The sequence below is a fragment of the Haemorhous mexicanus genome, chromosome Z (genome assembly GCF_027477595.1).
Source record: "Haemorhous mexicanus isolate bHaeMex1 chromosome Z, bHaeMex1.pri, whole genome shotgun sequence".
In the NCBI taxonomy this organism is placed as follows: Eukaryota; Metazoa; Chordata; class Aves; order Passeriformes; family Fringillidae; genus Haemorhous; species Haemorhous mexicanus.
The window spans coordinates 56,515,157-56,527,276 of NC_082381.1; the positions used below are offsets into that span (position 1 = coordinate 56,515,157).

The 12,120-nt window shown below is 35.4% G+C and overlaps 1 protein-coding gene across 1 annotated transcript in view; it reads right to left on the reverse strand.

Moving 5' to 3' along the window:
- The window catches only part of CNTLN (centlein), a 170,497-nt gene extending 163,589 nt beyond the window's left edge, over positions 1–6,908 (reverse strand). The window contains 2 exon segments of the mRNA XM_059836999.1: positions 533–621; positions 6,855–6,908. Of these exon segments, the coding sequence (XP_059692982.1) occupies positions 533–621; positions 6,855–6,908 (143 nt within the window).
- Between the last annotated feature and the right edge of the window lie 5,212 nt (positions 6,909–12,120).

Genomic DNA, 12,120 nt, shown 5'->3' on the forward strand with positions numbered 1-12,120 from the left:
AATGCTCTCGGGCACATGATGTGATTCTTGGTGCATCCTGTAAAGCACCAGGAGTAGGACTCAATGATTCTAACCTCTTCCAATGCAGCACATTCTATGATCCTATGATAGTTATCTCTTCTATTACCAAGTCTTAGCTTTTCACTTCCTCAAGAATTTAGATAAACATAATTTATATATAACTGTTACCCAACAGCTTATGACACTGGAAAATTACCAGCCATTTTCCTCCTCCTGCTCTTTCAACAGGAAAACAAAATATGGCAAGACATTTATAATTTTAAAATGGTATTGAACTGCATCACAGCACTTTCAGTGAGAACAGATTTTAAAGTATATTTCAACTTGCACCAAAAAAAGAGAAAAATTGCAATGTATTCTAGGCACTCTGAATGAAATTTAACAACTAAAAATTTCAACACATTTTTTGGAACTCTACACAGTTCTCAATTAGAAAGATAAAGAATATGGTATTAGCAGGGAAGGTTGGTTGCTTTTTGGTTTTAGTAACATGCTAAATCTTCAGACTCACCTTTCCACAACCAAGCTGACAGCTTGAGTAAGATCTGGTTTTGACACCTGGAGATGTTCCCAAAGAGACTACACAAATTCTTTATCAGCCTTAGAAATAGGAAAAAAAAAAAGAAGAAAAAACACTTTACATGTATAATGCCTTTTACAGACAAAAAAAGGTTATCCTGAGCATATTCGAAAGACAATTGCCAAGAAAGCCCTAACCAGGTGAGAATTCCCTGCAAATTACTCGCTGTTCCAGGAAAATACAGTCAATGGTTCTCTTGAATAAACAAAGTTTTAACCATACAGAATACTGAAGTAAAATAAACACCTACAATCAATATGAAAATAGTATGTAATGTAATATATGGCGGCAGAAATTACATTATTCAAACAAGGCTGCCTTTTGCTGTATCTGTTACTGACACAATTTCTATTAAATTCTAAGCCTAGAATACCTGCTTCAACATTAAGTTTTACCACATGCAGCTCTTTATTTCAAAATATGCAGTAAAGCAGTCTTCTAACACACACACATCTAACCTGCAATATATAGAAGTTTCTGAAAGAAAACTCAAGTGAGCAGGGAAACACTATTGTTTACAAACAGACTTCAGAAAGTTTGTGAAAACTAGGTATCACCTAAAAGCTTTCCCACATTTTTATTTTCTACTACACACTAGCTGTTACTTTTCACTGGTGTCTTGTTATTTCAATACAATTTTATTACTGGAAGCACCAATATTAGTTATTTTACAATCTAAACTCATGTGTGGATGATATAAAAATGTTACGGGAGAAAAATAAAATCCAGCAAAAGATGAAGACCAGTAAGACAATATGTGTACATGAACCATAGTCCAGACTAGGATGAGACCTACTGAAACAATCTAATGTAAAACAGTCTAATAAGCTAAACCCATAGCATATTGGCAGTTAGGCCTATTCAACAGGCAAAAATAATTAGAGCGCAGCTATGTCTACTAGTGTTTTGGAAATAGAAAATCATTTAGACTGGAAAAGACATTTATGGTCAAGGCATCCAACCAGTAACCTAACATTGCTACATCCAACACTAATCCCTACATGCCACATCTACACAGCTTTCAAATACTGCCAGGGATGGCAACATCCCCACTTCCCTGAATAGCCTGTTCCAGTGCCTGACAAGAAATTCTTTCTAATGTCAAATCTAAATGTTAAAAACCAAATTGCCAAAAAGATCTTGTAATTCAAGACCATTATCAGCTTATGCAAAATGCACTACACCAGAGAGAGCTCATCTTTCTTAAAAGCAGAAAAATTTCAACTGTCTTTCACAGGTTGTGCATGGCTTTTAAAATGCTGAATGTGTTTCTTGAATTTCCAAACAAAATCAAACAATTACCAAAAAAACTTTGTGCAAAAAGAGGGACAAGATGTTTCTAAAACACTTTAAAAAATTACAATCCTTCTCTAATCTAATTAGGTTACTAGTGTAAGCATTCTTTTCAAAACCAAAAGTGACCCTTCTGCATGCAAACAATAACTAACTGGATATGGAGCACTACATTCATTTTTAAAGAAAGGTAACACAAAAGCTGAACTGCGCACCAGATAATTAGTAACTCAAATGACTTTGCATCAGTATCCAAGTCTTTCTTCAGTACAAGTGCTAAAAATAGAATAACTTTCAGCTCATAATTAAGTTAAAAGATAAACACTAAGAACCATATTAACTGGGTTACTAAGTAAAAAAAATAAAGTACAGCCCCTATATTCATGCCATCACCTTACACATTTAGTATACTTAACTATGTATCAGTGGGAAAGACTATAAAAAGAGTGCACCTTGTTTCATGTCCTCAGAATAAAAGACACCATCTCCCAAAAATGCCTTGCCAGGTTACCTCAAGAGCTACAATGTGTGTAGACTGTGAACCAGTCACGACCTACTGCTTCTTCTCAGGCAGAAACAGATTTAAAATTAAAATTGTTTTTCAGATTTGGACAACTGCTGCAGGCTTCCAAAAAGCATTAGGATCAAATCTTTGAATCTGGTTTCCAAAAAGCATTAGAAACCAGATTCAAAGTATTTTTAACATCTAAAAAAATCTTGTGCTTATGTTGGTAAGTTGAGGGGAAAAGCAAACAAACAAAACACACAAAAAACAAGCCACAAAGCCAGACTAAACCTCTCTAAACAACAGCAAATAAAAAATGATTTTGTTTTAATTATTTCAAAGGACATTAAATCAGTAGTCCTTCCAGCCTAAATGACACTACTTTCACAGAATCAAGTAGGCTGGAAACAACCTCTGAGATCAAGTCCAACCTATGACCAAACACCACTGTGTCAGGTGGTCCATGGCACTAAATGCCACATCCAGTCTTTCCTTAAACACCCCCAGGGAGAAGACTTCACCACCTCCTTGGGCAGCCCATTACAGTCACTCTGTGAAGAAATTCCTCCTAATGTCCAACCTATACCTCTCTTGGCACAACTTAAGCCTGTGTCATCTTGTCCTGTCACTGCCTGCCTGTGAGAATAAACTGACCCCCACCAGACTACAGCCTCCTTTCAGGCAGTCATAGAGAGTGATAAGGTCACGCCTCAGTCTCCTTTTATCCAGGCTAAACAACCCCAGATCCCTCAGCCACTCCTCATGGGACTTGTGTTCTAGACCCTTCACCAGCCTTGCTGCCTTTCAGTATAAGGAAATCTTTGAATCATAATAACAGGAATAAACCACTCTATCTACTCTAATTTTGAGATAATTTTAATTCAAACTGCTCAACTGATCAGAAATATGGAGAGCAGAAATGACATGATAATAGAGTTTGAGCATTTTTATGTATTTAAGACAGAATTCACGGTGTATTTTATACTAAACTACCATAAATCACTAAAGATCAGTCTAAACGCCATAAAATCATTAGAGAGAAGACCCAATAGAACAAAATGCTAACAGGATTTTACCCAAAAACACTCAGAAATCCTGAGTCAAACAAACAGTCAAAAGTTTCTTATGCTGATTGATGACTCCATGAGCTATGTTTAGTTAATTTTGTTTACCTATTTAAAGTCTTGGATCTGCTCATGATCGTGCTCCCTTAAATTTCCCCTTTACTGTCCTGAATACAAAACCAGAGGTAGCTGTTGGGTTTTCTGCTTATTTTTTTACATATTAGAAGAGTTGAGACCCTTGGACTTCCATATGAATCTAAGAAGCACTATCAAACACCATGAGACTACCTACAAGCAGGGATTTCTACTTTTTTTTTCCTGCCATGCATATTCATATACATTTCTGGTCCTAGCAGGGAAACAGTTTGAGACAATCCAAGAACATGGAATCGGGCAAAGCTTTCAGACGAATACTTCTGAGCACAGCTTTCCTCTGTTACAAAATAAAAGCCAAAAAAAATAGAAAACCACAATACCAGCAATAGGCATTGAATCAGAAATACGTCTTCACATTCCTCCCATTGTTTTTCTCAGTATACAGCATGTACTGAGCCTCTGACCACTGAATTTCCACGTAAACTTTCCAAAATCTCCCTTATAATATAAATACAAAATACGAAATTTCAACAAACATTCCTAAGGAGAACACAAACACTCGGGTACAAACTATCTCTTTTAACTAAACAAGCAGTTTGATTTAACTTGTAACTATTCCACAAACAGGCTACTTTAAGTTGTCCGAAGAAGAGCAAAATCAGCCACAAATTTTTACTCATGTCAGTGAAATTGCCACTCCTTACATAACTAAATTCTACAACTCTTCCATCTGTGCTAAAAGAACAGTAGATGAAACAACATTAAAAAATTCATCCTAATTGTAAAATAAAAAAAATCTTCCTTGCAATAAGGAATATTGAATGACCACTAAACAAACTTCAAAGAAACAGCTACCCAGAACAGGCTTAAAGGTGTCCATTAAATGATAAACGAATAACAACAACCTCAACCACAAACACAAACCAAATCCTTCACAAATCCTATAGAAGTGAAAAGTCACTGGAATTTCCAAAACTGCGAAACAATATTTCAATACATGTTTATTTTTGATGACGACAAACTGATATTTAAAGCTACTACTGCAAATTATGAATGAGCATTCACAGAACTATAAAGAAATGCTGTGACTATACCAACAGATAGGCTAAATTAAATCCTCATATGCCTTTCACTATGCACCCAATATGTACTTTAACTTCTCTAAAAGCACACAAAATTAAGCAATGTCCTGCCTAAGTGTACTTCTGCCAAAAAATTAAGGATGCAAATGCATCTTTAAATGCTACCAGAAAAGCAAAAACCCAATCAAACACAAAAAACACGACTTCATACAAAGTCAAAAATATGAGAACTTTATTTCACAAAAGGAAAGTTTACACAGAAATATACAAAATTTTTCATTAAGACAACAAAGTATTACAAAGAAATTAGTCAAAGAATGTTGAGTTACCATATGTGGATTTCTTCTCTTTAACATGCCAAACATTTTAATGGATATTTAATTTAAACCTCAGTAATATGATTAATTAAGTATTTTTTATAATGGAATTAGTATGAATTAGAAATTAAGGTTTAAGATGAAAAGAAGTTTAAACAGCCATTTTAAGCTCTTGGCAGAATTCATGGACTTGGTAAAGCTTTCCCCTGCATGGCCCTGGGAGGCAAACAATTTCTATGGAAAAAAGACTGCTTACTTACACTGTCTGAAGCTGGCACAGAAAAACACTGCAGCCGTCAAGGCCTGGGATGTATCAATCTTCAGTTTACCTAAAGAACATTCAGCCTACTCAAGTGCACGTTAACAACTCAAGAGGTCAGCGAGAGGGTACCCTGAACAGATGAGACAGCTGAGATCTTATATAAATCTATTGTCATTTGAAAGCTAGCAAAAATTGTCACTCTTGTGCTGAGGTCGGGGCAGGAACAGGCAAGAGGCAGGATCGTAGAAAGGCAGGGAAGGACTTTATTCAAAAGAACTGCGCAGTTTTTATAGAGAGGTATGATAGATTCTATTCTATTGGACAACTAACAAAAACATCTTTATCACACACTTTCCTTGAGAGGAACAGTAAAATAAAGTAGAAAAACATCACCTGCAAATTGTTTGTAGTCAACAAGTTATCACATCTTTCCAGCTCCCTAAAACTTCTCACAAGCCGCTGTGAGAAACGCTTGCCATTTCTCTCTCTGTCCCATGGCATCCACAAAAATTACTCATTACTTAGAACATATCTAATGTCAGATAAAAATGCTCACCCTGCAATCAAGTTTGCACGCAAGAACAAAAATACTCTGAAAAGAGCACATTGTGTATTCCTGAAAAGTGACATTTTTCCCCTCAGCCTACAAAGAGACTGTAGTTCATCATACTGAAAGACAAAAACAAATGCAGACAACCATTTAAATGTGTTTAAATGTGTTCATGTGTTTAAATCCAGTTTACTTTGCAAACAACACATTTAAATGCTTTAAATGTGTTCTTTGCAAAGTAAACTGTATATTTTTTTAACTGATTTTTAGTGGGAGCAAACTCAGAAACACTGACAAAAGATAAGCCACTAACAGACATTATAAGGCATAACTAGCTACAGCACAAGTATTTGCTTTCAAGTGAAGCTGTGAATTTATAAAACATCAGCAGAAATCAAAAAACTAAGAATGCCTCTGACTTACAAGCAGAGAAAGACAAATATCCTTATTCAAAATATTTTTTCTTCCTTTTGGAAGGGAATTCCAAGAATAACTATTTCACTATTTGATATCATAAATACCAAAAACTCTATCAATATTGCAGTTATTTGTCTAATGGAAACTTGGAACCATAAAATCTTTTCAGTGTTTTTAATACAGCTTTATCAAGGAGAATTAGCTGGCATATTGTTTTTAAAGTAATTATACTGAATTTACTAAAGCAAAACTTTTAAATTAGCAGTAAAACAAGTATCAAAGCATAAGCAGTATCTTTTTTGGTTTTTTTTAATCTCACAGAAACTATACATTATAACAGTTTGGGTTTTACATTTACAAGTAAGTTTAGTTTTTTGTTTACACGTATATCATGTACTGTGCTGAGAACAAGGATAAACTGACAAACTTCCCCCCTTTAATATAAATTCATACATCAAGCATTTCAGTTACCTGCAAATTGAAATCAGTACTCTTTTTGGTGTTTCACTGTATTTATTTCTAAGCATGTCAATTACTGCTAAGTGTTACTATCATACCTTAAATCTTTACAGCATTACAAATTATTATTCACTTATTATTATTATTCATCTTCTCAAATCTAAAAGACAATATCCTCAGATGATAAAAACAAAATATAAACCCCAACCTCTTCACACTCAATCCAAACAGCCTCTTCCACATCCCCTGCCTCTCCAATCATCACTACAAAAACACAAGGTACAAACTCTCATTTTAGTTCTTTAATGAGTCCTTATCCCCAAGTGGGAAAATAAAGCAGGAGGGAGGACAGAGGGAGCTACTGGTTTGCTGTTAATTTTTAATAACTCTAACAATTACATGCCAATAATTTTCTGTGTTATGAATTGAGTAGTGAATGATTGTCAGGCTCGAAAAATTTGTATGGAAATCAAAATACTACATGGCATGGGGTGTGAGAGGGGAATGCATGAAATAACCTGGCTGGCTGGTATAAGCACTGAAAAACCTGCAAGAAAATTTTGTCTATAGATTGTTCTGGGCTCCCCAAACATTAAGGATAGACTAATACTTTTCCAACTAAACAACTGAAGTCTTTTATCAAGGTGATATATACACTCCACATGCAATTGACAAGACTTATCTCTTTCGTGATGTCTCACAAGATTTTTTAACTTACACTGCTGCATACCATCAATTCAGACTCTCTTGACCCACTGAGCCAGTATTTCTTTGTGCTTTCCAGTTTTCCATACTACATTCCTAAATAAGAGGTATTGTCTTTACAACCATATCTTGCTGAGTAGTCACAACAAAAATATTCTTACTGTTTAGAAAATCTGTCTGTGAGGTGCTGTGCTTTTCAACAACCTAAAAAGTCACCAGAAGACTGATCAGTAACTCACAAGAAAAGTTAGAACCTTAGACACACCAGGCTCTTAAAATAATACTGTGTTATTTTCAAGTTCACAGAAATCACTCACAGAGAGTATACATTAGTTAAAATCTAATTATCGTGAAATTTGTAAGAGGGCTGTAGGTGACTTGACCAGACTGACTGCTTTTTTTTAACATCAGCAAACAAGAGTATTTTCCCCCATCCCCTCAAATCCTTAATGTTGCAGTACAAGCGAGACATTATCAACGTGTAAACTCATTATATTTAAAAAAAAGTTTCATGTATATTGCATGTATACTTTTCTATTCAAAGTAAAGTTATATTGTCTCTGTTGGTAGTTCTCACAACAAACATATTTTTCATTCAAAAAGGGACAATGTAGTATACTGCTTTACTTAACACTTGTGGGTAAATATACACCCACACACACACTTTTATACACACACCCTCCAACACACACTTCCTTAGAAAATGAATCCTTAATCCTTACTCATTACTCTGCTGAATGCACACAAGCACAATAAAAATAATACAGTGTCATTGTTAGAATATTGATGACCTAATATTGCTCTAAGCAAAAATACCACCCAACTTATGCTAAACATACTGTCCTTACACATGATTTAATCAGCATACTCTCAGATTAGTTCACCAGCATAACAAAAAGACAGCAATGAACATTACTAGGTAATTTCATGGTATATTCTTAATCGGCATAAATAACTGATTTATTGTGGCAAGAAACACAAGGTACTCCTTGGTTGTGGCATGGTAAAAAATGAACTGAAGGCAGATCACTACTATCACTGGAGGAAGGAACAAAAAAAAACATCAATTCACTTGTAGATAGAACTTACCAGATAGACATGGACCTATCACACACAATGCCACCCTCACTGAATAGCAAAAAGTAAATTACTTTCTTCTTCAGTGAGCACAGAGGATGCTCTGTTTCCCTTCATTCACTAGAACAGCCTTCTACCAGCACTTGCTTTTTTCTGAGTACTCAATATTGGAGATGCGGCGCTTGATAAATTCAGGAAATCTTTTCAAAAAGGAGAACATGTGAGAAATCAAAAGCTTTCTTTTAATCTTTTTCTACATCAAGGATAGAATAAGTGATCTGCCAGCTTTCATTTCAAGCTGTAACTTTCTAAAATACTTCAATTAAAAGTAACTGCAGTCATAGACGTAATTTACACAGAAGATGAACAGAATTGGGTAGGACATGAATTTTCCAAGTCACATAACTGCTTTCTGTAAGCACTACAATTTAGAGTTATTGTAACAATTCTATCACTTACCTGAGAGTACAGGATCATTTAAAAGCTTCAGCACAGCTCTCAGAGTTAATTTTGTTTAAATGCAATGCACTGGATTAATAAAATCATAATGCACTTGTGATTTTTAATCCATTCAAGAATACAGGAATGCTTAAATAATTTTATTTTACAGACAATATAACCATATGCATCCATTTGGGTATATTCCCTCTGTATTACCACAACTAACCAAGTGCAATTTGGGTCCATTATTTCAATTGCGCCTGAAATGGCATCGTAGTATTTTCCAAAACCTGTGGAAAAAAACTACGGACAAATACAAGAATACTTGCATACCTTTTAAGCTGTGAGCTAAACTTCAAGTAGTTGAAACAGTGCACTCTCAATAACAGTAAAGGACACTATCTGAAGTCATTCTTCAAGAACAGTGTACCTTCTTCCCAAACCAAAACAGTTAGACGGGAAAACTAGACCAGCTACACAGAGTCATCCTCCTCCATGTTGAATCTGTAACAACATGGTAAACATACACATCAAAGCATGTTCTAGAGGCCTCCTCACTGCATTTGGAAAAATCACAAGAGCCTAAATCTCTGCTCATAAAATCCAACTTCCTTTATTGACAAAAGCAGTAGTTTGTTCATGTAACAGGTATTTTTTGCATTCATGTCTATCTTACAGCAGCCAGCCAAAGTCCTCAGTGACTGGATGAAAGGGAATTTCATGTCTTTTTTAAAAAAAGTAAAAAAGATCATGAGAATCACCAATCTGCAAGCATTACCACATGGCCCAGTAAAATCATGAAACAGGTCCTTCTGGAAGCTACATGTCTTAAGTTAGTTACAATGTAAGATGTCTCACTAGCTTGCTTTCAAACCAGTACATTATGACAAGCATGGGCAACAAGAGGGTACTTAGATACAGGCAACATGCTTCACCAAGGGCAAACCATACCTGTGATTACATCAGTGAATAAATGAAGGGCTGTGGATGCCACCTACCTCCATTTCCAGAAAGCCTTTGATACAGTCCCCCACAACATTCTTGCCATTTATTTGGAGAACTAATGGGTTTGATGGATGCACTATTAGAAGAGTAAGGGTCTATGTCCCTGCCCAGAACGTTACAGTTAACTTCTCTGTGTCCACAAGGAAACCAATCATAAGTGGTGTTCCTCCACGGTTTATACTGAAACCAGTACTGTTTAACATCTTCCTAATTACATCATGATAGAAACAATACCAAGCTGAGCACTGCAGTTTCTACACCAGTAGGAGGGGATGCCATCCAAGAGGGAATGACATCAACAGGCTTGAAAATCCAAAAGGTGAAACAGGGAGAAGTGAAAGATTTTGCACCTGGGATTGGCAAATCCCATTATCAATTCAGACTGTGGAATGAATTGATTGAAAGGAAAAGCACTTGCATGAAATGCTGGACAAAATGCTGAACATGAGCCAACAGCATTCACTTGCACACCAGAAAGCCAACTGTATCCTGGGTCAACTTCAGGTCACAGGAGACAATTCTCCCTCTCTTATTTGCTGTTGTGAGACCCTACCTGGAATACTGTGTCCAGCTCTGTGGAGCCCAGCACCAGAAAGACATGACCATATCAACAGAGGGCCATAGCAGGGCCAAAAAACTGATCAGAGGCATTTTAACACCTTTCCTGTGAAAAAAGGATAAAATAATTGGGTTTGTGCTGCTTGGAAAATACATACAAGGGTCCTGATTGCCACCTTTCAATACCTAAGAAAACGCTTGTAAGAAAGACAGACTTTACCAATGTCTCAAGTAACAGGAAAAGGTTAAGAATCTTAAAACGTATCCTTTTCAATTTAAAAATATTTAAATTTGGATTAAGCATAGATTCAGACTGAACATAAGGAAAGTGGACAACAAGGTGGTGTGGCAATGGAAGAAGATTGAATACCTTACTGATGGGGGACCTGCAAAGACATGTTGGGTAAGTTTTTAGCAACATGACCTACTGAAATACATTCCTGGGTAGGGAGGTAGGACTAGATGATCTTTAAAGGTCCTTCTAATCCAAGCTATTCTATGACTCTGTAATCTCCACACCAAATTTTAAATTCCCACTGACATGCTGGGCCAATCTGAAATATTCACACGCAGACCTACAGTAAATAGGGATCAACTTTGTGAAGCATAAAAATACACTTTTTAAAAAAAAATCTCACTTTTAGTTAGTCTTCAGATTTACTTCTATATTTTAAACCTCTATTTTTCAAAAGGAATATCAGATACAAAAAAATTTTACTACACTTGACTAAAACTTGCAAGAAGTAAAATAAAGTGGAAGAAAATAAACTTAGGTATTCAAGACTACTTCCACATGTAATACAAAAAGAGTAAGGCCTTTACTAACAACACGTGTACTAATCAGACTCCTTATGGCAAAATATAAGAGTATAAAATAACAAAAAACCACCCACAGCACTAAACAGCTGGCATCCCTTGGCACCAATAAATATGTGGTCTTGACTTAATCACTAATAAAAGAAATTAGCATTTAATGAATGGAAGAACTAAACACTTTGCACCATTTCAAAACAACAGGATGAATATCAACTATTTCTCTAGAAAAAATAGACACGCTCAAATTCTCATACGGGTAGTTCACAAAAATTTCAATTTTGGTCACAAAGTTGGATGGACAAGAACGAAGTCAACAAAAATACATCACCTGGAAGAACTATGTTTTAGTGTTCTGGTTTTCTTGAGATTTTTAAATGTATTGTTACTTTCAATTCCCTAATATTGATTAAAAACATTTCTAATAGGTATCATCAACAAGCATCTGCAATATCTAGTCACCTATTGTGAAGTAACACAATGTCTTGGTGTGCTATTTAAGGTTTTTTCCTATTTACTTGTAAATAAAGAAGGGGGTATTAAAACTACCTATAAATCAATAGTATCATGGCTACATTGTTTTCAGTGAGTGTACTGGATATTAGATTTCTCAAGAATGAATGAATAAATGCACCCATTTTTACAGCTAATTAAATGTTTTCTGTTATCAGTGCTAATAATGGCAAATAGACACAAAAAGTGATCAAAACTAGACAGTTCCACTGCCCACAAAGAACTGTTATTTTTCTTCATGCACACCATGAAACAGGACATAAAGACTAAAATGGATCTATGCATAACTTTTCACAACAAGCAGGAAACACAGCATGAAACAAGCCAGGAAGCAATAGAAATCTCTGCTACTTCCCACAAAG